A 26,717-nucleotide genomic window follows, 5' to 3' on the forward strand; every position below is an offset into this window, starting at 1 on the left:
CACTGGGAATGCAAACTTGGTGTATGTGATGCGCAGAGGGGTTGCAAGTTGCATATGAATCTTGAACATTCAGAGGGAAGGTGCCTATCTTACAACACTCTTTTTTTTCTTTTTGCTTTTTATAATACTGTATGGAAAGAAAAAAAAAAAGAAAAAGAAAAGCTTATATCACTAACCTGATGAATGTTATTAAATTCCCATTTTCCCATTTTTGTTAAAATGTGTAAAGGACATTGTAGAACCTGTGCAAAGAAGCCCATGACAAGCGCTTGGCAAAACCACAAATCGAAATGAAACCTGTAAGCGTTTCAAAATCTACTTTGAGACTCTGTAATACTAGAAGGGTTCCAGAAGGTGGCACTGATTTACTGCTGTGACTGTCAAACTGGTGCTTAATGCAAAATAAGTGAGCAATTAGGTGATGGGACATTATTCCTGCAAAATCTCTGAGAAGATACTTCTGGCTCCCAAGGCTTCGCTTTTTTGAGGCATGAGTTCCCAGCCTCTGTTCTTGAGGCATAGAGGAGAGGAGCCATTGCAGGTCTTGGGATGAGCTTAGCTCATAAATTCCTGGTAATTAATTGTTGCAGCTTCTTCTGAGACATGCCTATAATGTGCATTGCATCGGGAGAAAGCTTGACACAATGCAAGTACATGTTCTGGACAGAAAGTACTCTGGTCTAGCTGTTCATATCCACATCAGAAAATTTCTTCCCTCTTAAGCAGTGCAAAACTCGTTCTCTGGGTTTTCAGGCAATTACGAAAATGAAATTATACATGCTGAAAATCACTCTTAATTAATTTTTTCCATAATTCAATTTTTTATTAGAATAATGAAAATATTACTTTCTCCCTTTTATTCTGAACATCAACAGGATATTGTAGGTTTTACTGAGGAATATTCAAGTTGATGTTCATGTTTTTAACTGTAAAGTCCAGGAGCTCTTCCACTGAAGTAATGGACTTGTTCCTGTGTTTAAAGTTAGTACTTGTCTAATATTATATAATAGTTGTTAATATTATTTTTAAAAGACCAGATGAGTAGTTTCAAGCTTAAGCTGCACTCACAGAGCTAAGTTTGTTTTCCTCTGTCCAGATTAATGTAAATTGTTCTAAGTCTGGTTGTGTTCATAGCAAGATGGTAAAACACCGGCCAGTGAAGCCTGGGTGTAGGAGGATTTCTGTTGCTGAATGTTTGATCGTGACAAATGAGATCTCTTGGGCAGAAGTATCTAGGAAAGCTGGGTGGAGGTCTTTGTGAAGTGTGGCAGTTTGTTTAAATTCACTCTGGCAAAGTGTTTTTTGTTCCCTCTAATGACTGGTTTATATAAAGAATTAAGAATGTAGTGCTGCTTTTTGTGGATTTTGTCTGATAGCTCAGGAGGTCCTACTTATAGTGATGCAGACCAGCATTTAGATCCCAGCGCTGAGTAGTCTGCTGCTCAGTGGCCTGCCAGGTGTTTGTGCGTCACTGCTGATGGGTACCTGTTTCCTCTTCTGCAGGTCTTCATTTCTGTGAACTGCCTCAGCACAGATTTTTCCTCTCAGAAGGGGGTTAAAGGTCTGCCCCTGAATCTTCAAATCGACACCTACAGCTACAATAACAGAAGTAACAAACCTGTCCACAGAGCCTACTGCCAAATTAAAGTCTTCTGTGACAAGGTAAGGTTGGGGTCAGTCTGCAATTACACTTTAGGAAAGGTTGTTCCCCAATTTAAAGGACTTTTACCCCTTTCTTATTCTGCCACTTACTGTTTTGGCTCATTGAAAACTCTGTGTGTTCAGCCTTTGCAAGGAAAAATTTCAACCCCTTCTGTTTGACTCGGAGATGTTAAGATGACCTCAGATAAATTTACTGCTCTCAAAACGTTGGAGCACTGAGAAACGTTTCTGAGCACCGTGTCAACATTGACTTTGGAGAAAGGTCAGTCAGTGGAGGAAGACAGTGAATGTTGGTGCTCCAGACACCAGAAGACTCTACAGAGTTAGTCTTCAGCAGACGGATAAATCAGTGCAATTGATTTGAACAAATGGAGACTTTCATTTTTGCCCAAGCTACATTGTGTGGCTCCTTTCATATTTCTTTGTGTGTTCTTACAATGTTCATTTTCAAAAGAAAAAAGCTTTGCACATCTTGCAAACAGGAATATGTTACTGTTTTCATTGTGCCCCTGTGAGACACAGAAGTAGTATAATGAAGCCCATTTATAGGCTAGGTGGGTGCTGTAATTTGACTGCTTTGCTCTGTTTAGCACCTAGAGAACAGACACCTTTTCCAGAGATACTGATCACCTGATGCTGTGAAAGAAGCACAGCAGGAGCTGAGCTGGAAGCAGTTGTAGAAGCCTAACTAGGTTTGCAAAGAAAGGACACTTATTTTTCCAGCCTTTGTAACCTGTTCCCATCTGAGCAGACTTTTGAAGGACCAGAGCAATTAATGTGCAGTGTTGCTATTTCCAGAACAACCAAGATCTTTCTAAGCTGGGATGACCACTGCCCCCAACTTCCCCAGTCCCTCTTTTGATCTCCGGGAACCATGTGGGCTTCCTGTTTTGCTGGCATCATATTTGATTAGGGCTTCTCAGTCTTTGCATCCAGACTGTCTTTGTTAAAAGGACTCTTCACAAGTGAGATCTCTAATACTCCTCCATGCAGCTGCAGCTCTCAGCCAGACTTATCACCTTCCCTCTTGATTCCTGTGCTAGCTTTGCACTGGTTGCCTACTKTGCAGTGTCATCCCCCAGGACACTGCTGCAAAGGTCAGTCTCCCAAAGCCATTGCTCTGCCCCTGCTTACATCCCAAAATGGAGCCCTCTCCAATTTGCCTCTGCTCTAGCATCCCATTGACCCATTCTGCCAAGTTTTATTGTCCATCTTTATGTTTTTAAAGAGGTCTCTTTGCTTTCCTTCATGGCTGGGAGAAGCTGCCTGTAGTCTTCAGTATAAAGTTCCTTGGTCATCTTCCTTCRCATGTCTTCTGAGAAGTCTCCTGTTGTGATGAATTCTACCAGGAATTTACTGGAGTGTTATGAATGTTTTTCTCGAGTTGCTGTCCTTTCTCTGTTGCTCTTCTGTCATGGTGTCTCCCCCATCTTGCATGTAGATAGGCCCAGTCTTAAAGACTTGCCAGTCTTTCTGTGGTGTGGTGGGTTTTGATTTTTTTTTTTCCTTCTTTTCCTTCTTCTTTTCTTTATAATACAAAGAGGCTTACAAGACTTGGGTCTCACAGATGTTCTTCAGGCCCAAGTCTTGTAGGTCTCTTGCCCCCCACTCCCCTCCCTTAAAGTGAGCTTGGAGATCAGTGTGTGTCATCTAAAGCTCTTTGATTATCTTGGAGTCTTGCATGTGTTATCAAACTTTATTCATTAGAATACTAGTGAGTGTAGACCTGCTTTGGGGAAGGGGGGGGGTCTTTTACTCATAAGTTATCCAGTCAATTTCTGACATGGTGCTAAAATTACTAACATGCTTGTGCCACTTCTAATAAGGCAAGTTGGTTAATAAAAGGGCAGACGTGTAGTCAGTACATAGCTTAAAGGAAACTATTTGAATCTATACCATAAGTTTCAACAAGTTCAGTGAAGCAGTAACGCCACAGTATCCCGTATTTTCCTTTCGGATTTTTACCTTTCTTCCTGCTCTATTCCCCAGGGTACTTTGCCAATTTGACCTGAATTGGAAGGGGAGGGCAAGGGAAGATTACTTTTGTGTATTTAATCTGCCTATTGTGCATGCTGTGAGCATGCAGTCAACATGAGGTGGATGCCTGATGGTTCTGCACCATTGTTTTTATAGAAATGGTGTGGAAGTTTGTGGCCTTTCAGATCCGGCCTGGACCAGACAGTGGGGGCCAGGGACAGAGGCTGACAAGCTGAATGCTGTTTGTCACCATGTTGGATCAAGCTCTGTTTGCAAATGCCCTATGCCCAGTCTGGCACTGGGGGAGTGCTCCAGTGAGCAGCCCTGTGTTCCTACAACTGCAGATACTGACCCACAAACCCTAATGGTGGCTTTCCTCTTCAGACTTGTGTAAGAGTATTAGCATTTCAGAAAGAGCAGACGTTTTCCAGCAACAGCCCGGCTTGGAATCTGAAATAATCAGTCAGCTTATCTTGAATGCTTATAGGACCATCGTTACTATAGTATCCACACATATTGCAATCCTTAATATATTTGTCCTCATGTTGCCACTCTTCTCTGTAGAGGTGCTGCTTATCCCTGTTTTATTAACAGGGAGCCAACTCTATATGCTGTGGAGGTCTGTTTTGAAAAAACAGCACAAAATGCTCATACTGTGGCCACCTAAATCCAACAGCTCTGTGCAGACCCGTTCTAATCTTTTGTCTATTAAGGCTGGCTCTACACTGCATGCTTGAACTGCCTTTGAACCCGGACACTGGAAGACAATCTTCTACAGGCTATGCTTTTATGCACAAATCAATAAGTATCTAACAGAAGGTCAGACAGTTTGGTTAATGTTATGTGGTGGCCTTTGCGTAGGAATGGAGTGAAGGAAGAGTTTTCCCATGCTTGGGTTAAGTTGGGGAAGGGGAACTGCTACTGCTTGTTTCTGGTTGTTGGCTGCTGCCCCTGAGCCTAAGTATTTTTGTGTGTTTCTCTCTCCCCTTCACTCTCTGTATAGAAGTGGGTCTACCTGTGCCCAGGAGGATTGTCTCTCCTCTAATTGTAGGTGGTTTTGAGGCCTGGGAAGAGATCTGAGTGTAATAGTGTTGTCTGGCAAGTTACAGCACAAGCTTGGTCCAGGTTTGGCCTGACAGTACCCGGGAGATGCAGAGAAGGGGCTGACCTGTCCCAGGGAGAGACCTCCTTCTCTAGTATAAGCGGTGTTTCAGCTAAGCACCATGCAGGGAGGAGAGGATTGAATACAGGGTTTCATGGGTCACAGCTAGTGCCTCTCCTCTAGGACCTGTCTTTATTTTTACAGCAATAGACAGTGCTGTTGGGAGGTATTCGGAAATGGTCAGAACAGGAGAGTGAGGCGTTACGGGGAGGAGAGAAGTCTTGTGAGGTGGCTGGAGACAGCAGTTGATGCGTAATAATGTAGACTCTTCTGTTGCATGATGCAAAATGCATGCTACACTGCCCCAGTGGGATGAGGGGAAGAGAGGAGGGAAATCCCTCTGTCCTGCTTTCCTCAGCCCAGTAAATGTATCCTAGAAGTTGCTAAAGCTTCTGTAAAGAGCAGCTTCCCTTACAGCAGTCCTTYTCCTGTCTGACCTACATAGTGAACCCAACAGCGAAGAAACAAGACTTCAAGGCTGCAGTCCTGCAGATCTGTGAAAAGCATTGCTTTTTCAGCGTCTGCCTCCACCAGTGTTGGGGCAGCCTGCACGCTGTGGGTCATGAGCTCAGCTTGCTTCCAATAGTGTTGTGCTGTAATGAGACTTGTTTGGTTTGGTGTCCCCTGACACCCTCACGTCTTCAAGCCCCTTTGCCCTAGTTTCCATGAATGGGAGAGTATTAGGAGTGGAAGTTGCCTGCAGTGACTTTTCCCTGCCAGCTAAACACCCTGGCTGTTTTCTCAAATGTAGAGACATCAAACGCACTGACAGGCAGTCCGGCTGTTTCACTGGAGGACAAAAAGCCTCTGCTCTCCTATTCTGCCCTGTTGGCAGTCTTTCTGGTGGCTCAGCTGCAGGTATGCTGTGAGCTGCTTGCTGAGAAGAGCCCTCCAAGTCAGGCCACCTGGAAGGCTACCACAACTGCTCACCCAGTTGTTTGCAGGCTGAGTGCCAGAGCTGTAGCCAAAGTGAATGTAAAGCAGGGCCTGAGAGCAGCTCTCCCATCTTCAGAGCAAGTCTGTCTTAGGCAGTGTGTAATGAAGCCAGGTAACCCACGGTGCCCTGAAGACCCTGGGTCTGACTGTGCATTTTGGCTGTTGTGACTCTGCTTTGCTCCATCTCTGCATGTACTTGCTGCTTATCAAGCTGGGTTTCTCTGGGGGAGGGAGGAATGACAGCGCTCTCCAGATTGCAGCTTCCCTTTTGCAGCCCAAGAATCTGTTACAGAACCAGAGATTTGAGAGGGAGGGTGGAGGGAGAAAAAAAACAAAAACAAAAAACAAAATCACCTGCGGCATTTAACATACTGACAAGAATGTGAAATCTTGCATTCCAGGCTGTAGACCATCCTCTAGATGATGAAGTTGTGAAAACTTTTATTAGCTTATTTTTTTCTGTAATTGTGAACTCGCTGACAGAGCCAGGATCAGATACAAGCTAGGCTCTGCTGACTGTGCTAGATGTAGCAGAAAGGCCTATTATCAAAACATGGCTTTTGTTTTTCATGTGAGATTTGAAATGTTCTTCCCTAGGCCCCTGTAACCTGGAATAAGTTGACTTTAAAACAAGACTGACTGTGTGGCGTGGGAGGATCAAGGAGGTTTTCCTGAAATGCGTAGTGTTGGTGTTTTGTATATTCTCCACTACCAAGATGGTGATGTTCTGTAGCACAATGTTTGAGTGGCAGAATTTTCTTCTTTCCATGTGAAAGATAGAAAACATAGGGCTGCAGCTAAACTTGGCCTTTCTGCCACCTCCTTCTGCTGTCAGGCTGAGATGTTGCAGCCTTGCTGGTAGGGGAGGTTGCAAAGTAGGGATCTRCTATGGGCTTATCACCTCATGCAGCTGGCAATGTGACCCAGAGTCACACAGGAGGCCTGTGCAGAACTGGAGGAACAAGTGTGATTCCAGCATATGGAATTACCATCCATTGCCCCAGACACAAAACATTCTTCCCTCTTCCCCTCCATCATAATTAACTGCCTGTGCCTTGCAGAAAATATGTCTCTCTCCCCATTGCTGTTTGGTTTGGAGGATTGGGAACTATGTAGGCAAGAACCCRGTTAGGTATTTGTGGATTCCACAGGAGCCTGGCACTGATAAAAGGAGAAAAAGTAATGCTTACTTTAAACTTACTTACTTTAAATGTCTATAGCTTTAGATCTGTGAAGGTTAGTACAGCTTCCACTGGCTCCAGCGGCACCATGCAGGTAAGTATTTTGCAGCTTTACGAGGRGAGGTGGTCCATGTGTGGCTTGATTTTTACAGATCAAGATTTAATGATTGTTTAGTGAACTTTCTAATTAGAGAGAACTTGCAGGTTTTTATTGTTTTAAACACTTAAACACTTCAGATATGTTTTATCCCGTGTGTGGACAGTTGTTAAAGCTGTGGGTATCTTTTGTTGTCGTATCCCTGCCTGGCTTGAAAGAAAAGCAGTGGTTGCATCTTGGAAATGGTTGCTGGATTTTGTTACATGACAAGACTTCAAAAAACACTGGACAGATCTCAGTAATGGCTTTTCTGGCTAACATGAAGCTCAGGTGCCGTGGAGCTGACTTCCATGAATGTGGCTCTGGAAGGATCGCTGTTCTTGTCTGTACAGCCAAAAAACAAACTGAAAAGACCTTCTCTCTCCTTCTCCCTTAATCTCATCTGGCAGGGAGCAGAGAGGAAGATCAGGGATGAAGAACGAAAACAAAGCAAAAGAAAAGGCAAGTGCAGTGACCCCAGCTCTCAACTGAATGCCTGTAAGTAGAAATTATTCTATGAGTATTTTAAATGTTTTATCTCATTTTAGTTACAAATAGTCTGTGCAGTAGCTCTCTCAAAAATAAGTCAATCTTTACCCCCTATGGAATAATTTTTGCTTTAAGACATTGTTTATGGAGCCATAAATTGTGTTTTGCAACATACTGGGTCACTTAGTATTCACTTCTACATAGTTCTCTCTGTCCAAAACAGGGTTCTGCTGCCTATTTATTTAGGGTATGTATTATAACAGCTGAAGTGACATGGTGAGGGTGAGATTTTTGGGAACTGTTGAAGCCCCCCCAGCTTCGGGTGTCAGCAAGAACTAGAACTGTTCCAAATGTTTCCAGATTGATGCTAAACTTTAGTTTTAACTTCATTTAAAAATGTGATTACAGCTGTGCAGCAAGATTGCAGCAGACTTTGGACTGAGCCCCTCATCTCCCAGCCCTGTGCTCAATCTTCTAGAGAAAAATGGTCCTTATTAAATAATTTCAATAGAAATAGTTTCTAGATGTGTCAAAGTGATGTGGAGGCTGCAGCACTCTTAGGTCATAAAGGCTGTTGAGCTACTTCGTTTCAAGCATCTTTCCTGTAGCTGCTGCGGATGAAGCTTTTGTATTTTGACTCCAACAGATTCTGTGTTTTGATGACTAGTTACTCATTAACAGAGTTGCTTAGAGGAAAGTGCATCTCCCTGTTCTTCCTTTGCACGGGGCAGGTGCGTGCTCTCCCGTGCTCTGCTTGGTGTGCTTGTCAGAACTGTGCTATTAACAGTCCAACTGGTTCAGCAAGCATTCACCTCACAGCTTGCTGAGCAGGATTTTCCTGACACAGCAGGTACCAGCTGCTGGAGCAGCTTCAGAAGAAGATAATGCTATAAGGGAACCAATTTGCTCAAGGAAAGTTGCAGAAAGGGCTGGGTTTCTGTCCCCCCTCCCCCTGCCCCCATACATCATAAAAGGTGGGTTTGGCACAATGTTAGCATTTCACAAACGTAGTAGTCCCAAATGACTCCCAAAAGATTACTGCACACAGCACTTTGTGTAATGCCTGAAAAGGGCAAACAGTTTCAACAGTGATTTCCAGTCTTACAGTTTTACAAAAGCTGCTTTCCAGTGTGAATTTCCTAGGCTTGGGCTTAGCCTGATGTGACCTTTGTTTTCCTGGAAAGTACAGTCCAATGCAGCTTAGCTCTTGCATGGGGGGGRATTTTTTATTGTTTTAAGCCATAAGCTGTTAAACCCACTTCCAGGAACAAAAATACCATGTGCATGTGGATTAGTAGTAGAAATAGTTGGTGGGTTTTGGGGTGTGTGGGGTTTTTTTTTTTTTTAATCAAAATTATTTTTACAGGGATCGATTGGTCTTTGTGAAATCAGAGTTTTGCAAGGAAAAATTGGCTGCACTGGGAACACTAGAAGTGAAGTGTTTTGTTTGCGGTTGGTTTAACCCAAAATCTAAATGTTTCCACTTGGTGGAAATTAATGGAGGTCTTTAATTGGGATCAGTTTGACATGAGYGCATTTGAAGTGTGACAGTGGTCTGTAGGAGCTGCAGTTTGGGCATCCTTGCCTCCCTCCCAGATGGGGATTTATGGGTGAAGTCTGTCAGCTTCATGCATTCTGTCACTTCAGCCTGCATGTCATGGGAGCCGGCGCTCATCCTCATGGGGCTAGTGGGGATGAACTGGGGTCTAGCAGCAGCTTGGGGTGACTTGGATGAATGATGAGACAAACAAAAACCTAAAACTTGAAAAGGTGGAATTGAAATGTAACTCTAAATGTTGCATCTTACAAGAAATGCAGTATTTACTACCATTTCTTTAATGTGATGATGCTTTTGTGATACTGTCTGTTGTGAGACTCCCAACTGGAACTAGGCGGGATGCAGTTTTTCTCCTTGTTTGTTGTCTTTCTGCCTTTCTCATTTGGAAAATTCAGAGACCCTTTTAGAGAAAGGATAGGGAGAAGAGGGGGGAGATGGGGACTTGTTTTTACCCTCTGTTTGGAAAATTCACTTGGTACATGGAAGACCTGGGATTCTGTATTGGGGTGAGTGGTCAGACAATTCTCCAGCCGAATTTAATATTTAAATAAGGTCAAGCAGCCCAGTTAAAGAGAGGGAGCAAACTCCCGCTTATTTCTAACACAAGCTGTTTACTCAGGGTCCAGGCCCTCACCTGGTGGAAGACCCAGGTTCAAACTCCTCCTCTACCACAGGGGCTTCTCCCTCTGACCTGGACCATGGTGTATCCTTGTTCAACAGTGTTACGTGCCTTTTAAATGATGTAGGAAAGCCACATCCCTGTCGATGTCTTTGCTATTCTGTATTCCAATCTTTGGTCTCCCCCTGCCAGTTTCTGATGTCAAAGTGCCAATGCTTCCCTCACACAAGCGTACGGACATCACCGTCTTCAAGCCCTTCATGGATCTAGACACTCAGCCAGTCCTTTTCATTCCTGACGTTCACTTTGCAAATCTTCAGCGTGGTGCCCACGTATGTAAACCTGTGGGTGTGGGGATGAGGAGGGCAATGGAATGTATTTGTAAAAAGTCTAGGGTGCTGTGTGTATGTATAAGTATGAAATGCCAGACTGTCTGCAGTGGTGCTGTAAACAGTTACAGGCTAAGTCTCAAATGAGTGACAGACATTTCTCCTAAAGGCACTGGCTGGTGTTAGCTGGGGGACACTTTCTGAAGAAACTGTTTTCCTGTAAGCTCCCATTTCCCTGAACCTGAAATGATTTTCCAAAGCATCTCCAGTTCAGAATTTGATTTAGCTACAGACTGGTTTCCTCTTGTAAAATCTGTTAGTTTTCTGGTGAACTAATGTAGACCTTGGGCTCTCCAACCTGCTGCTGCAGTGAAAAGCCATACTATGGAACTGGCAAGTGTGTCAGTTGTGTAATTGGCTGCCTCAGCATTCCTGGAAAGTCCCAGCTGACAGAAACTGAAAGGGAGAAAAAAAATCAGAGTGCAAACAAATTTCAAAATCTTGAACTTTCCTGCGTCTAGAGTTCTGGCATGCTCTAATATAATATAAATCTTAGTTTTTTTAAGGGCATTGCCTAATCTCCTAACAGGGATTGAGAATAAGCTTTGTATCTTCAAGGCAAACTTTACCACATGTTTCATAGTGGAGAAAATCCACAGTATGTTCCATAGTAGAGTCTATGGAGGTTTTACTACTGACTCTGTCAGAGGACTCTGTACCAGCCTGTATAGGAACATACAAGAGCTAACTGGCTTTCTATCTTTGGCATTTTGGACCCTTTTAGATTCTGTTTTTGGAAGGAGGTAATGATGATGCCTACTGGCTTTTGGAAGGTCGAGGCAGTATCATTTGATATAGGGCTGAAAGATAATAAGAGGAAATGAATTCCAGTTCTGGATAAAATTTTCACAATGCTAAGCAAAAGTATCATCTGCTTATTAAAACAAAGATGATGCTATTGTTTGGGTAGAAGCATCTTAACTTCTAGCACTATAATCCTGGCTGGCTCTCTACCTCACAGCCTCTTTTTCCCCACCATCTCATGTATTAATGGACTTATGGTTTAGTCAGGTGGGTGGACCATCCATCTGTCCCTCGCAGCTCCTGTCATGGGTTCAGAGGTTCCCTCTCCCTTAACAACAACTTGATGCTGCTGTTCTATGCCAGTGAATCTTTAAAGCAAACAAAGCTGTTGCTAAGCTGCTATTAACAGGTAGGGCCTAGAGGGATCGAAGAGTATTGCTGACAGGACTGTGCTACCCCAGTTGCGTTATGCGACTTAGTTCTGTAGAACTTAGAGCCCTCTTTAATGTTTTTAGAGGACTGAATACCACGTGAGGTTCTACCTAGGTCATCAGCATTCACTTTCCTGCCTATGTCAAGAAAATCTCCTCTTTGTTTTAAAAGGTCCTTCCTGTTGCTTCAGAAGAATTGGAGGGTGAAAGGTAAGAGCTGTACTACTTCAGGCTGCTGAAGTCTTGCTTCCAGTCAGAGGACTAAGTCCCCATAACTATACTGCTGCTAACTTTTTGCCCTAATAATGACAGCTCCAACCTGAAGAGAGGGGCTTACATTGGTGAAGAGGATTTTATTACTACTCCAAATAAGATGGCCAGAATAGAAGAACCAAAAAGAGGTATTTTTTTTCATTCAAAGACTGAATTGTTGGAATGTTGGTCCATCATGATGGAGATATGGATGTGAGACTTAAAAGGGTCATTTACATTTAATTTGGAATATAGTTTAGCTTTTTTTTTTTTTTCCCCTGGCTTTGAGTAGTAATAGTGATCATGTATATCAGGATGTAGTTAAATTCTACAAATCTTTTGTCTTGTGAGAATTCTTGGGTTTTTCTTCCAGCCCAGATACTAATTGTCTCTAAACTTTGGTAAACTGCTTACCTGTTCTGTGTCTCTTTCTTTACACTGTCTCCTTGGCAGAGTGGGGGAGCAAATTAATCACCTAATCCAGTACAAAGTACTTTGGAAGCAGTCTGTAGGACTCCGAGTGATTAATGCCAATAATTGGTTCTAGGTATAAAACTATTGCATCTATCATGGTGCTGGAAAAGGAGCTATTCCTAGTTGAGAGCCAAACTGAATGGCTTGTTTGTTTGTTAAATGTGTTGTCAGCCTTTGCAATTTGATATGAAATTGGATGTTGCCATGGTGTCATGGAAGGAGATGAGGTCCCTTTGGAGATTATGCAGAGGATTACCTGCCTGGTGACAATCACGTGGAAGGACAATGCCAAGCCAAGAATTAAACTTGTGCCTGTGACTAAAATTGGAACTAGAAAGCCCAGTCTTAATGGGCTGCATCTAGATACACCAATAAGGAAGGATAGAGGGTTGTGGGTTGGTGGTTTTCTGGGGTTGTGTGTTGTTTTTTCATGTTTTTGTAAAAGGAAATGAGACCTTGTGGTTTCTCTTGCTGCAGCAAGCCGTAAAATGAGACCTATGGGACTATCTCTCTTTTGGCTGCTGTATCATCATACCTGTGTTGTAACTGAGAGGCTTTGTGCTGTCGTCCTCCCTCAAATCCTTCTCTAGTAGCTGAGATTCATCAGGTTGCTGTACTGTCCTGAGTTCACCTTGTTCGACTTAGATACCCCAATAATTGTTTCATGTCACAGGTGTGTCAAAGTTGTAGCTGATCAACCCTCATAAACAATCCAAGTTGCAATACCTAGTCATTAGATGGATTAAGGACAGCAAAGCTGTTCAAATCCAAACTTCCTTGCTCTTCTGACTTATTCCTCAGTCTTAATGCAGTTGTTAGTAAGGCTGATGGTTATGTACAGTGACTCTTGCCTAGCTTGAGAATGCTAGGGATGCTTACCTGATTGGGTTTCTTATTCTTTTGTTCCCTTCCTAGCAGGAAACTAAGTCTGCGTTGTGTGTCAGCTGGGATGGTATGAGTATTACTGAAACATGACAAGGGGAAGAAGAGAGATGGGACAGCATAAGAGGAGTGGGGGAGCATACCAATAAAGGATAAGAAATGAGAAGGTGGCCAGGTTGGCTTTGCTCGCTGTGATAGCATCTGTTGGATTGTTCTATTGTGCAAAGTCTTATGGCAGATGACCTGTGACATATGGTGGACCCTAGAGGCTCAAAGCGCTGTGTTTTGCTTTCTTGTGTGCTTCAGATATAGCCTTTTATGAAATAATAGAGAAAATAACAAATATAGAAAAATGCAAAAGTGTTCTGCAAATAAAGATGTTCAATGCATGAACATGCAGTATTTCTATGTGCAAAAGTGTGTTTTGAGCTAGCTTAGCTATGCATGTTTTCTGTGACATCTTTAATGTATATTACTCTGTACTTAGCCACTATTGTATGCTGATCTTTGAGGAGCCATTATGCAGTAAATTCCTCTCTCTGATTTATTTTTCAGTGTTGCTATATGTCCGAAAAGAGTCAGAGGAAGTCTTTGATGCACTTATGTTGAAGACACCGTCTCTGAAAGGTTTAATGGAAGCTGTAAGTAATAAGGTTGTTTTATATTCCTTGACTCTGGTTTGGGAAACAGTGACTATGTAATTCCTGGCTATTCAGTCCTTATAMACCAAGCAGTCATAGGAGCTTATAGGAAGATGTTTCTCAGGCTTCCTGAAAATCCAGGCTTGGATCAAGCTTGAGTACTGGATACCTGAATTACTCCAAAATGAATGTCTTTCCATACTGGAAAGATAGACTTCTAGGCTTGCTTGTCATGCGGGTTTTTTTTTGGCTAAATTGCAGACGAAGCTTTGTTGGTCTCTTCCTAGTTATGTCAAAAACAGTTAGCAGACTCGTACTTTGAACATCCCTCATGTCAGAGATAATATTTTAATTAGAAGATGGAATGCTTTCCAGAATGGCTTCAGTGACATGGGTTTATTCTGGTCTTTCCAAGCCTTGTTTGGGTACCCACCCCTCTCCCTTCTTAACTTGCAGAGCTCTTTTATGAAGAGCTCTTCTTAAGTCCCAGTTTCTCAGTGTACTTGAAGGGTTTTATGTATCTGTGCACACGTGCGTGAAATTATTCTCTGCTACTTGACTTCCAAAATAGCCTTCCACTACCCCTGCTGCTACAAGACTGCAAAGGAAATACAGAACTTAACTCTGAGGAATGGTGTAATGTTTGGCGCAAGTTCAAAACTGACGTTTCTGGCTGTCTCTTTCTGTGACTAATGCCTGTCGGCTCGGAGGACAGAGGCTTTAGGGCCGTACAGCTGGGTATTGTTGATAGCTTTGGGACCCAGAGATGGCTCTGTAACCTGAGATTCTCCTAGGTGTGGGGCTTTGGATTACAAAGTTTTTTTGATCACGCTCTCCTAAAAAACCTGGGTGAGGAATAAGAGGTAGAAGAAGAATTTATTGATGTGTAATTGCTGAGAACAGCTCCAGCAGCTGCGAGCTGTTTCTGTTTGTGCTGGGACATAAGGCTTTGTCAGCACGGGAAGGCTTGTGATGGGGGCTGCTGGGGGGAAGGAATGAAGGCCATGAAGTCCTCCCTTTCCCTGTGGTCCTTAAGTGAAGCTGCAGCTTATTGTTTCACTCTGACTTCTTAAAGCAGGCAATCAAGAGCTCRCAAATGTAGTTTGGAGAAACCCCCTGTGCCTTTGTATCCTGAACCAGCCTATTGGTTTGGTGCTTGTTGCCAGTGTGACAGAGCAGTTTGCCAAAGCAAATCAGACCTAGGACACTGACCTTATGACATTATGGAGGTTTGTACAGTCAAGGGCCACGTGTAGTGGCTGTGGTTTCACACTGAGGTGACTGCTGGGCAAGGCAGRCCTTTCTGATCTTTTTCTGTTTACCAGCAGAGTTCTTTTCTTTACTTTGCTGTTTTCTTTCCTGTATTGGCCACTGTAATGACTGGCTTGCACATGATCTCTCTGACACTGAATTTAAAAATGGTTTTCAATGAGCTAAGAGCATGGAGAACCAAGAGAAAATGAGAATCAGTGTAGGGTTTTTTGTTTTCTTCTTTTCTTTTTAGGACCATTTTGCAGTATGAAAAGTGAGTGGCCAGGTTTAGAACACTTTTTTTTTTTTTTTTTTTTTTGCCTTGAAGTTGGCAAACTCCCCACAGAGGATGGGTTCTCATCTCTGTGCTCATGTTATAGTTCAGGATTTAGTATTGGCCTTAGGGTGGAGCAGTAGTTTTGATTTGCAGACCTTTGACTGTTCCTTTACATAGTGAAAGACAGTGCCAGCAGTCTCCTTGTTTCACAAATGCTTTCTTTTGTTCTAGATATCTGACAAGTATGATGTTCCTTTTGATAAAATAGGAAAAATCTTCAAAAAATGTAAAAAAGGGTGAGTATGTACCTATACAACAACTGTCTGAGAATGTAACCCCTTTTTTCAAGCCTCAAGACAAATCTGCTTTGTAATCCCTCCGCATGCTCCACATGCACAAATGTCATTGTGTGCACACACGCGTATACAAATGTACTAATCCTGTTCCAGTGTAACTTATAGAGCAGAAGACAGGAAAGGTCCTAAAGAAATAAGTAGTCTGACTCCCTGTATAAATGCAGGTCATAGGACTTCTGAGTTAATTGCTATTTGAACCAGAGTTGATCTTGTGAGAGAGGAAGAGTTAGCTTTGTTTAAAGGCGCCTACTTCAACCCTGTTAAAACCTCTGTTAAATTGTTCCAATGGTTGATTATACTGACTATGTCTACATTTGGCTACAATTATTAGATCTGGTTATTCTTTTGTCTGATAAATYGGAAAGAACTCTACTTAGGAAATACCTGTTCCCCACAGAGGCCATCCTCCCCTGGTTACCTTTTCTGTGGTAATGAAAATGGATTGAGTTCCTGAACATGTCTGGTTTTGGTTTTCCTTTTAATCTCATACTAATTTTCATGGCAGTTCTCTGAACTCACTTCATTTTTTTAGCCCTTTCCCTGAAGCCCCTCTGGCCAGGGGAATAAGTCCTTTAATCAGCTTTGGAATGTAATTTGCAGAGCTGTGCATTCAGAGCAGAACTAGCAAGCCAGAATTGCCAAATAGCTGCAAAGGCTTTTAATTGGTGTTAACTAAACCTCTAACTAAGATAAGGAGAGCTTGTCTTGGGATGGTGGGGGGTGCGAACCCATGTGAACATTGCATATGCAGACAAACACACAAGTGTTGACTGTTCTGGCAAAAGCAGTGACTGGGCATCAGCAGCTTCACTGCAAACTCTGTAGGGATTTGTGCTGATTATTTATAACAGTCAAACAAACCAGAGCTCCAAGGGTTGTCTGAGTGCCTCCAGCTTCAAAAGGATTTCTGCCAGTTCTGAGCTCAGTCTCCCTCCCTGGTCCAGGAGCTAGACTTGATGCTTTCTATCAGATCATAAAAGTAGCTGCAAGCCTTGATAGCTACTTTGGATAAGATCAGCTAGATCTGTTAGGAACTAATGGGTCAGAGATGTGTGAGCAGGGATCCTGAGTTACCTCCGGAAAGTCAGTGTTCTCTGAGATTGAATGTACTTCTGTAAACTTTTACATTTGGAACTTTAGTATTTTCTTGGTTTATTTTTGTTTTCTAGAATTCTGGTCAACATGGATGATAACATTGTGAAGCACTATTCTAATGAAGATACCTTCCAGTTGCAGATTGAAGAAGTTGGAGGATCTTACAAGCTCACTCTCACTGAGATTTAAGATCATTGATCCTCTGTGGATTTTGAACGAAGGTCTCAAGTGAACATTTTCCCATAATTYAGTATGTTGGGTAAAACACTAATCACCTTCTCCAGAAGATAGCCAGGTGTTGACTTCTTCTGGGGATCAGAGCAGTGTTTTTGCTTAATACATTTGTTTCTGTTCTTTCCAAGGAACACTGTAATGCTCGTGGCCTTATTTGCACTTGAAATGAGAGAGCAAAGATCAGGAATTAAATAGAGCGCGTATAAAACACTAGTAAATACAGGAGGGGGAAAACCCCTGGATGGTGGCCTTTTAGAGTGGTGATATCTTATTTATCTATTCCGTATCCATGTTTGAGCCTGTTGTCAGCTAATAACATTGTATTGGACTATTTTCTGCTAGATACAGCTGCAAAACTACTAATTGATACTAGTAGGAATTGCATGCAGGTTGGAGAAAGACTTTATAATGTTTACTCTTGAACAGGGCAGACTGAAATCACTTGGTTAATTTGGGGGGGAATGTAAAACTGCCTTGCTTATGAAGAACTCGCATTAGTAACTGTGTGAACTCATCAGATGAAGCTATATTGTATATAAGTGCAATATATTTTTGAAGGTTTGTAAATGTGTACATACAAGTGATATATAATATATATAAAATACGGTGTTCATGTATATACCGTGACTATATACAATGAAGCCCATCTAAAAGGATGCCATATACAGAGAAAAACAATATTTAATGTAGTTATTTAAAAAYGGACAAACCCTTAACATGCACCAAAGGTGAGCACACGCTTGTATGTTCATAGAATGCACAGAGACCTGCTTGTTCAACATGGGTTTTCCTATGCACAGCAAGGTTGTGGCAGTTCTGGCTTCTGCTGTGAACTGCCAGTTTGAGCTCTGCAATGGCTGTGTTACTGCTACTCTTAAAGGTGATCTGGGTGTCCGGGTCTGAGAGGTTGGTCCCAAGAGGAGCACGTCCAGTTTCCTTGAAATCTCAGTACTCAAGGTTACTTGAAAACTGGGTCTGACCTGAGTTCAGATTCTGGGGGTCATAAAGAAACTCTCCTGGAGGGTGAATTATTATGTAGCAGCATATTTCAGGCTCCTGCATACCTTCCCTGGAGTCTGGCACTGAATGCAGCCAGCCACAGCAGCTCAGGCTAGGTGAACCTATGGGTTTGTTCCCATGTGCAAGGTTCTAGGATGTCAGCAATTTCACATGCACAGGCAAGACTTCTGAGAACGGAAAGCYGCATCCCAGTGCAGTAGGCCAAGCAGTAGCAGGGAAATGGGGGCTGCAAGCAGACAAGTGCACAGTTCCTGGTGTACATCACAAGGCATCAAGCTGAGGGGGAGAGACCAGAAAAGGGCAGCTGGGAGCAGAAGTCCTGAGTATAGTCCCAGTTGGCAGCAGGCATTGCTGAAAACCTCAAAAACTGCCACTGTGCAGTAGATTGTACAGTATTTACTCATCATGTGTTTGTGCTTATGAAATAGAGGCACCCTCTGATTAGTAGCAAGGGAGAGATAAAGAAGTAAATGGCAGCTCATCTCTAAGGCAAAACCTGGATCACAGGGTGGAATGCGACCATCACATGCACAGATAAGGATGAGTGCTGGGTCTGGTATCACTCAGGTTTTCATCAGTGATCTGGGTAGTGAAAGAGGTTTATAAAATTTTCAGACAATGCAGAGCTGGGAAGAGCTGCATCCACATTGCCTAGGATGTCAGTGTTGATCTGGATAGGCTGGAGAAATGGTCCAGATAAGTAGGATACAATTCAAAAAGGACAAGTGTGGAATCCTGCTTCCAGGAAGGAACAATTGGCACAAATGCATGCTGAAAACCAACTGCCTTGGTTGCAGTTCTGTAGGAAAGGATCTGGAAGTTAATGAATCGTAACYGAATGTCAGTCATTTGTGTGATGCTGTTTGGGCAGGGAAGGCACATGCCACACTGAGTTGTATAAACAGGAGCATAGCCTGCAAGAAATATGAGACCAGCCTTTTGCTCTACTTGGCATTAATAAGACCTCAGCTGGAGTATTGTACCCAGTTTTGAGCCCTGCCCTTCAAGCAGGGTGCAGACCTATCTGATATCCCAGGAGAGTGGCCAGACTGCTTGATACTCTAGAGAACATGGCCCATGAGGGAAGGATTGGATGAATTGTGTGGTGATGGATCATCTTCAGAAGGAAAGGTTGGGGAGAGCAAAGCCTTCAAATGGGTGAAAATGTTCTCCTAGTCCATTGCAAATAGAAGTAGTGGGCTTAGATTGCAGAAATTCAGGTTATACATTGGAAAGCTTTTTTTCCTTTTTCTTTCTCCCCCCTCCCCCGGCAACAAGATCAGGTTGCCTAGAAAGACTGTGGAATTTAACACTGGAGGTCCTTAGTGTCAGGCTGGATGAACGTATCTCTGGACTGTCACAAGTATAGCTGATTCTGCCTTGATGCTGAGACTAGATGTCCACTTGAAATCCCTCCCTGCTCTTTTTAAAATGATTTTTGCATGAAATATAGTATTCTGGGATTTGTGTTCGGACCAGTCCTGAGCTTTCATACACCAGTTCATTCCCCCTCCTTCCCTCTTCTCCATTCATTGTTCAGCTCCGAGGTTTGCTGAGTTCTGGGCACCATGTGTTCTTCTGTTTGTGTGATGAACTCCCTGGGCTGGTATTGAGCAATGCTGGGTGGTTACAGTGGGGACTGCGAGCTCATGGAAGGAGCCTGTAGGTTTGAAACCTAAGGAGAGAAATGAGCCTGTAGCACAGCACTGAAGAGACTGTGCAGACAGATGCGATCCCATGTAGCAATCCATGGTCTGCAGAGCAGCAACTGGACATATACCAAGCAGATATGAACCTGCCATTTGGGCTTCCATTCATGAATTGCAGAGAATAATGTTACTATGGCAARGGAATTTTTTAAACGTGATACATAGAAATACATATATATATTTACACATTTTTATTGAAAATGGAAGTTTTATTACAGAAACTCAGTCTAGGGTCAGGGAAGTAGATTTAGAGTCTCCATAGAGGTAGAATTGACATGAACGTTATTTCTTCTTACTGTTTAATGAAGTATGTGAACTAAATTTGACGATTGTTTTCCAATATAAGATGTTCTGGGACACGGGTCTTATAACAGTAGCAGCAATGTCATGTATGTTTTATGAAACTGATTTTTTTGGTTTTGCCTGCTGTTTTTTATTTGAAAATGTATTTTAAACCAAGCTATTAAATTTTATATGTTCATTTCTAATGATGAGTTTTATACAGTAAACACATTTTTCCCTTCACCCTTTTGTTTTTTTTCCTCTGACTGACAGGGGATCTATAAAACAAAAACCCAGTGATCTTGTTCACTAATTTTCTTATGCAAAGTACAGAAGCATTCCTAATACCAGGCTGGCTGCTATTCCCTTATAAGAAACAATTAGGGCCAGATTGTTTTTGTTCCCTGCTTGATTTCAAGCTACCTACTTAATTTTTGTGTGTATGTGGAAGCTGTGTGGCATTTGGTTTCAGTAGGATTCTTCCCTTTGGTGTTGAAATAAAAAAAAGTGGGAGGAAGAAAAACTCACCAAAGAGGAAACCCATGAGTAAGCTCAAATGTGTAGTGAGTTTGTAGTGCCAGACCGTTAAAGGTTAAATAAAAGCATCAGGGGCGCTGCCTTTTTGTGCAGCAGCGGACGAGGTATCTGACGGCTGCGTGGGGAGGGTGAGCTGCGGGTGATGGAGGTTGTGAACAGGCTGGGAGAGCAGCAAATGCCAGACGGGGTGCGTGGCTGGATGCCTGTGTTGGGTCCCTGTGATTGCGGCCCACATGTGGGCAGCAAACAGCACTGAGAGGTCATGTAACATGCCAGCAGCCTTTACGGGTCTCTCCTTGAGACACTTGCAGTGATTACAGCCTCCATCTCTTGCCACCAGTTTGATATTACTTCCCGTAATCGCCAGCTCATGCAGCAGGAAGGATTGGTGCCTTCTGGGAGGAGCTGTGGGTAAAACAACACCCCTTCTCCTGCCAGGGCAGTACTTGGCATCGCCTACGAAGTTGCAGACATTGACTTTACAGTGGTGAGACCACTTGAATGAGGTCCTAACTAGTTCTTGAGAATAATCCTATCGCTACCATTGCTCTAGTGTCTGAAGAGGCATTTGACTGCTCTGTTGTTCACTGTTCAGAAAAATGTCTCAACAAGCCTTTTGTTTTAGTGCAGCTGTGACAGCCTTTGAACTCCATATATTCTCCAGCTGTATCATCACCCCTTCAGTTATTTTAAGATACTGCCACTGGGCTAGCTTTTGTTCCTCAGACATCCTCCAAATAGCTGGGCTTGTGTAGGCATGCCCAGGGCTTGGTGTGAAACAGCATGGGTGGCAGAATTTTCACTGGGCTAGAAAAATGTATGTAATATTTTAGTTCTTTGTGCGATGGGCTGCACTCACAGAGCTTGTCTCCTAGGTGTAGCAAGATGCTGCAGGACCTCACCCAGTCCCATACGTGTTGTCAGCCAGGCGGCAGGCGAGCTCTTCTAGTCATCTCCCCTGCTCTGAAGGGTGAATCCTGGAAGCCCTGGGTGAGGCACAGGGCAATGCACTAAAGTGCTGAGCAATGCAGCGTGGTTCATCTCCTCCTGCATTGGTACCCTCTGACAGGTACCATGGTTGAGTGGTGTTCAGCCTACATACAGTCAGATTGCTGTAGCAGGATGGTGCCTTGCAGAAAACTTCAGCACGACTCTGGACCCATTGCAGGTGCTTTCTTGTGAGCTGTGAAATAGCAGCCAGCGCTACCGCCTCTTCCCTGGGCACTTGAGAACGTCCTCCTCCAAAGCTCTTGTGTGTGTGCATGTGTGCTTCACAATCTTGCCTTCTTCCCCCTGCCACCCCATCAGTCCTTTTTTTTATTCATCAAGTGAATTAAAGGAAAACGTGTGTTTGAAGTAGCTCTTATCTGCAGAGGAGAATCATAGTGGATCAAAGGTAAATTCCTAAAGATGCAACTTTGAACTCCCAAACCAGTCATCCTCGCAGGAAGATCTGGGATCCCTGGGGCATGATTTGAGGCTTTAATATAACAAACAGTTGGCTGAGCTTTTAAGATTTCATCTCTTTTCATAGGGAAAATCTGAATTCTGCAGCAGTCTTCAGTTCCTTCATGGATCTTTTGTCTATTAAAATGAATTGCAGGAGCTTTTCTTCAAGACTTTGAGAGCTTATGTGCCCCTCTGTGTGGTTTGTGTTTATTTTTTCTTCAGCTAAATGAATTGGTCTAATAAAGCATGAGGTCTCCCCCACCAACTTGTTTTGCTTTTTGTTCTTGGACTACCTTACTTACTACCCCTAGTGCTGCTCATTCCTTGGTCGGATGACTTTGCATAGTTCACGGTACCGTGGAAGGCTTTTTGGCTTTTTCCTTTTTGGATAGTTTCAGTAGCTGCTGTGGCTGGTGCAGCTGTGGGGCTGCTGTCACAGTTCATGGTCTCGTGTTTGTTCAGGGCTGTATTCCATTATCCCATCGATCCATTCTCCTGTCCACACAGTCTCTGAATTGATGGCATGCCTGGTGGATTAAGTGTTATTTATTTTGCAGTCTCTCAAATGTGTCCACCCTGCAGGCTTCAGATACATGCACAAATATACCTGAGAAAACAATCTGGTGACCAGTGTCAACTGCATTGAACTGCGGTGCTCCTGCTCTATCGCTGGTAGTCTTGAGCAGCATCCTGAGTAAATAGAGGTGCCTGGCGATGGCCTGCACAGCGGTGAACTCAGCCTTTCATTTGCTGGTCAGAAGCATGCACAGGGCAGAGACCCTTCCTGAGGGTCCAAGGAGAGCTTCGCAGCTCACCCAGGCCACTGGGGGCTGTGACACCCAGGGAGGAGCGCAGGCTTTGGGCAGCAGGTGCCCCGGTGTCCGAGYGCCAAAACTGGGTCCCTGGTTGCCTGGTTGCAGCTGCTGTCTGAGCAGGGAAGGGAGGGAGATCTCCACGAGGGAGATTGCACCCTCGGGGTGGCAGAGCCCTGGGCTGGCCTTGGGAGGACTCAGGAGCTGAGGACGAGGACAGGGTCCAGGGGTGAAGGCAGGGGGAGGTGGAGCACAGTGTCTGGACTGCTGCTGCAGCCATGTTGGTTGGTGGAAATTGGAGTGAAATCTGGAGGGTAGAATGATGTGGGGAAAGGAAGGTGAACAGGGTGTAGCATTTCCCCAGCGATGGTGTTGAGTCCGCGTGTTGGATCACTTCCGAGGAGATGCTCAAGTGTTGAACTCCAGCAGCTGACAGGAGCTGGGAGGGCTCTGGCTCCAGGTCACTGAACTATTTCTCACCATGCCATGGGACCTGCAGCCTTGCACCTCTTCCATCACGAAGGTGCTTCTGGGTGCTCCCCGGCAGGCAAGGGGAGGAGGTGGCAGGAGCCCTGGCCTTCATAAAGCCGTTGAGCTTGCACCGGCGGCAGTGGGGTGAAGCGGGTGCAGCCTTGCTGCCTGCTGCCAGCGGCCCTGCCTGAGCTGGCTTGCCCGCTCCGGGCAGAGCCCGGCTGCTGGCCCAGAGCTGCCAACAGGCGAGCAGCTTCATGCCTGCACAGATACCTGCCATGTTGCAGCAGTTTTGGAGCATCAGTCACCACTCGTGAGTTGGCCACAGATGTCCCAATCTGCTGGTTGCTCCTCCGTGCCAGCGCCCAGGGGGATGCTCTGTCCATGTTATTTTCCTGAGAGCTGCGTGGATTTGGTTGTGGTTGGGGCCATGCCCTGGTGAGAGACGCGGTTGCCCAAACTGCTGCTCACAGGTGAAGCCGTGGCAGGGCTTCAGCGGGAGACTCGCACTGTGGGAACAGGGCAGACCCCAGTGGTTTGGCCCCTGGCACGTCCTGTGGGACAGGGCCTTGCTCTGTGCTCAGTAAAGCTGCTTACCTGGGAGTTAGGGCAAGGAGGGGTTTGAGAGAGAAACTGAGGCAGAGGGAGCAGGAGGAGACACAAGGGGCCTGTGAGGATGAGCTTCAGTATGGTCAGATGTGGAGAGGGCAGCCAGGAGGGCAGGAACCACAGCTGGGAGTGACTGCGGGACTGGTGAGGCCCCAGAAGTGCAGCTCCTGCAGCCGGGCTGACATCTCCTGGGGCCTGGGGCAGTCAGCAAACACCCACTGTAAAAATCATACAGCATTTTGGGCCAACACACAGGTTTATAAACTTTTTGGAGGTTGGTTTGTGATCCTTGAAGGTTTGGCACTAGCTGTCCTGCCCATCTGCCTGCCTCTGTGCGATGATGGGACCAGCTGCAATAACCAGCAAGTCGCCTGAAGCACAGGGAGAAAAGGAGAAACCATGAGCCGCAGCCAGAGGATCTGTGCCCTGGAGGACTGATCTCAGCCCACGTTGCTTTTGGGTTGCAGAGGAAAGAAGCAGGGAAATGCCAGAGAGAACGTTTTGTCGAGACCAGCTGTCTCTCCCTCAAGTGAGGAGCAGAGCCATTTGGCAACCCTTGGGAAGCTGCAAGCGCTGGAGCCAGCATGTCTCCTCTCTTTCTGGAGCGGTGACCTGGAAACCCGGCGAGGCCAGACTCTGCAGACGGTATCTGGGGGCAGGAGGGCTTGGGGGGACCCAAGGCAGGGTGGCTCCAGGGTGCCGTCTCCATGCCACAGCACCCAGGGACCGTGGGAGTGTGGTGGCCGGGCACCGGCTGCGCGTGGCCCAGTGCCACTCTGCTGGGCAGCATGGCCGGCTTTCTCCCAAGAGCTGGTGCGATGGCACTTTAATTTTGTTCTGGTGAAGTTTGCTTATTTTTTCTTTTGAAGTAAATAATTACATGAGCTTTGCAAACATTAATAAGTAAATAAAGTAAAAGGGATTGCTCCATGATCAGCTCTGTAGGTCACGTCTCCTCAGTCATTGCTCTGTGACTCTTCTCCATGAAAAGCTTTGCTTTAAAGAGCCCAGGAAAGCCTTTCAGCCAGTGACAGCTCGCCAGGGAGCAGCGGTGCTGAGGCCTGTGTTGCAAGCGCGGGGCCGAGGAGATGGCACGACCCGCCGAGGCCCTGCTCCTGCCCGGACTGCTGACGGTGTATCCCAAAACCAAGCCTCCTTCTCCCCCTCGCTTCTGCTCCTTGTGCTTAAAAACAAGCTCTTGGCAGCTTGTAGAAAGGGTTGGTTGAGACTCGCCACTTAAAAAGCCTCAGGTCAGGATAACGTGGTTAATTGCGTGGGACAAAAGGAGACAGTCATAAAAGCGGTGAGGGCAAACATTGTAAAAACTATTGCTTTTTGAATTGCCTCTTGCGATGCCAGGTTGCTCCCCCTTAATGGGACAGCAGCTCCCTACCGTCCTGCTGCCGAGTCTTGCCAGCAAGAAAATTGGAGCCTGACCTTGCGTGTTTTTCCACGAGGGGCAGCACGGAGGCTGAAAACATTAACAGGGTGACTTTTGTATTTGGATTTTAAGAGGCTGAACAGGGGGGATGGTTTCGGCAGGAGAAGGGCCTCAGTGCACGTGCAGTTTGAGGTGACCCAGCTCTCCCCTGCTCATCCAGCTGTGCCGCGCTGCGGCYGCAGGCTTGGGGCTCGCATGCGGCACGACGTGGCATGGCTGGGCTCGGGGACGATGGCTTCCCCACCGTGCACAGTGCAGCCCGGCCAGGGAGCGGCGCGAGGGGCGGCGGGGTGCCGCGGCCGCGGAGGAGAGCCGGCGCCAAGCCAGGCCGCGTTGCGAGGCTGAGGGCTGCGTGCAGGCTTGCCCATCTGGCTTTCCTCCGAGGATGCGGTTTGGTCCCTTGGGGTTTTTCTCTTGTGTGCCACTGCCCACTGGCGACAGGCGGCATGATCCCGGTGCGATCCCTTCTGCCAGGCTGCTCAGCACAGGCTGGCGCCGGCCTGGGGAGCTGTCATTAGCTGGCTTGGTTTTGTCGCTGAGATGGGGTTCCTGCGTCGTCATCTTCTCAGCGCCACGAGGATTCCCCCTCGTCTCAAGCGGAGCTGCCTCCTCTGCCTCCCTCCCGGGCCGCAGCCGGGGGGGGAGCAGCCAGCGCGGGCCCCGCTTTCCCCCGGTGCCAGGCGCCGCCAGGGTCGCCCCCGGCCTCCCCTCACCTTTGCGCGGGCGAACAAGCAGTCCTGTGACCACGGCGCTGACCCTTGCTCTGACGAGCTTCGGCCTTTGCTCTTAATTTGCCGCAGCACGGCCAGTGCCGGCCGGGGCGCCTATCACGAGACGTGTGATTACCGCAGTTGGGCTGCTGTCGCTCAGACATTTACAGCTGCTCTACGCTGGGTTTTTGCTCGGCAGCGGTGCAGCGGTGCCTCTGGATGCGTCGTCCCCGAGGCTGCAGCAATTGCGGCTGCAGCACGAGCGTTTGCCGCCTGCAAGGCGAGCGCGGTGGCTGCGCGCGGCGGCTGAGCGGGTCCACCAGCGGCTCCCTCACCTGGGCGGGCCGCGTGTGAGCCTCGCCGCGGCCAGAAGCACCTGCAGGAGCACTCGTGTGCTCGTGCCTGCGCTCACAAGCATTTTTCTCCCATGCTTTGCCCGCTTCGGTCGGTGCTGTGCGTGCGGGATATTCCTCCTTGGTCTCGCTAGCGGTGCCTCTGCTCCCGTGCGATGCTGCGCGCGGCCGTGAGCAGGGGTGCTGCACAGCCGCCCGTCTCCTCTGGAGCCCTGCCGAGCCAGAAAGCCCCGGGAAAAACTGCTGTGGGAAAACAGTGGAGAAACCTGATCCTTTTTTTCTAATCCCTCTGGTAAATTGTCCCTCTTCCTTCTGCCCCAGATCAGCTTTCTTTGCTTTTGTACCCTGCGCATGGATTTGGCAGGGAGGGTGTAGGACTTGCAGACGTGCCCAGCGTGAGACGAAAGCGATCCTGATTGCGACTGCCCCCAGGCAGAGCCTGGCACTGGGGAGAGCCAGCAATTACAGTGTGCCAAATCACGCTTGCCAAAGCCCCGTTCTGTGCATGTCCGTCCGAGCAGACAGATTTGGCCTCTCTGGGCTGGGAGGAGGGGAGGGAGAAGAAATTCCTGCTGAAG

The 26,717-nt window shown here is 45.9% G+C and overlaps 1 protein-coding gene across 1 annotated transcript in view; it reads left to right on the forward strand.

Annotated features, from left to right (window-relative positions):
• Nucleotides 1-16,701, forward strand: part of GRHL1 (grainyhead like transcription factor 1) — a 37,783-nt gene extending 21,082 nt beyond the window's left edge. Inside the window, exons 8-15 of the mRNA XM_026077005.1 lie at nt 1,504-1,662; nt 7,465-7,552; nt 9,913-10,052; nt 11,457-11,494; nt 11,597-11,685; nt 13,448-13,533; nt 15,293-15,357; nt 16,587-16,701. Of these exons, the coding sequence (XP_025932790.1) occupies nt 1,504-1,662; nt 7,465-7,552; nt 9,913-10,052; nt 11,457-11,494; nt 11,597-11,685; nt 13,448-13,533; nt 15,293-15,357; nt 16,587-16,701 (780 nt within the window). The remainder of the gene's footprint in view (nt 1-1,503; nt 1,663-7,464; nt 7,553-9,912; nt 10,053-11,456; nt 11,495-11,596; nt 11,686-13,447; nt 13,534-15,292; nt 15,358-16,586) is intronic.
• Nucleotides 16,702-26,717: the final 10,016 nt, after the last annotated feature.

Source organism: Apteryx rowi, unplaced genomic scaffold (genome assembly GCF_003343035.1).
Source record: "Apteryx rowi isolate R43461 unplaced genomic scaffold, aptRow1 scaffold_445, whole genome shotgun sequence".
NCBI classification, from domain to species: Eukaryota; Metazoa; Chordata; class Aves; order Apterygiformes; family Apterygidae; genus Apteryx; species Apteryx rowi.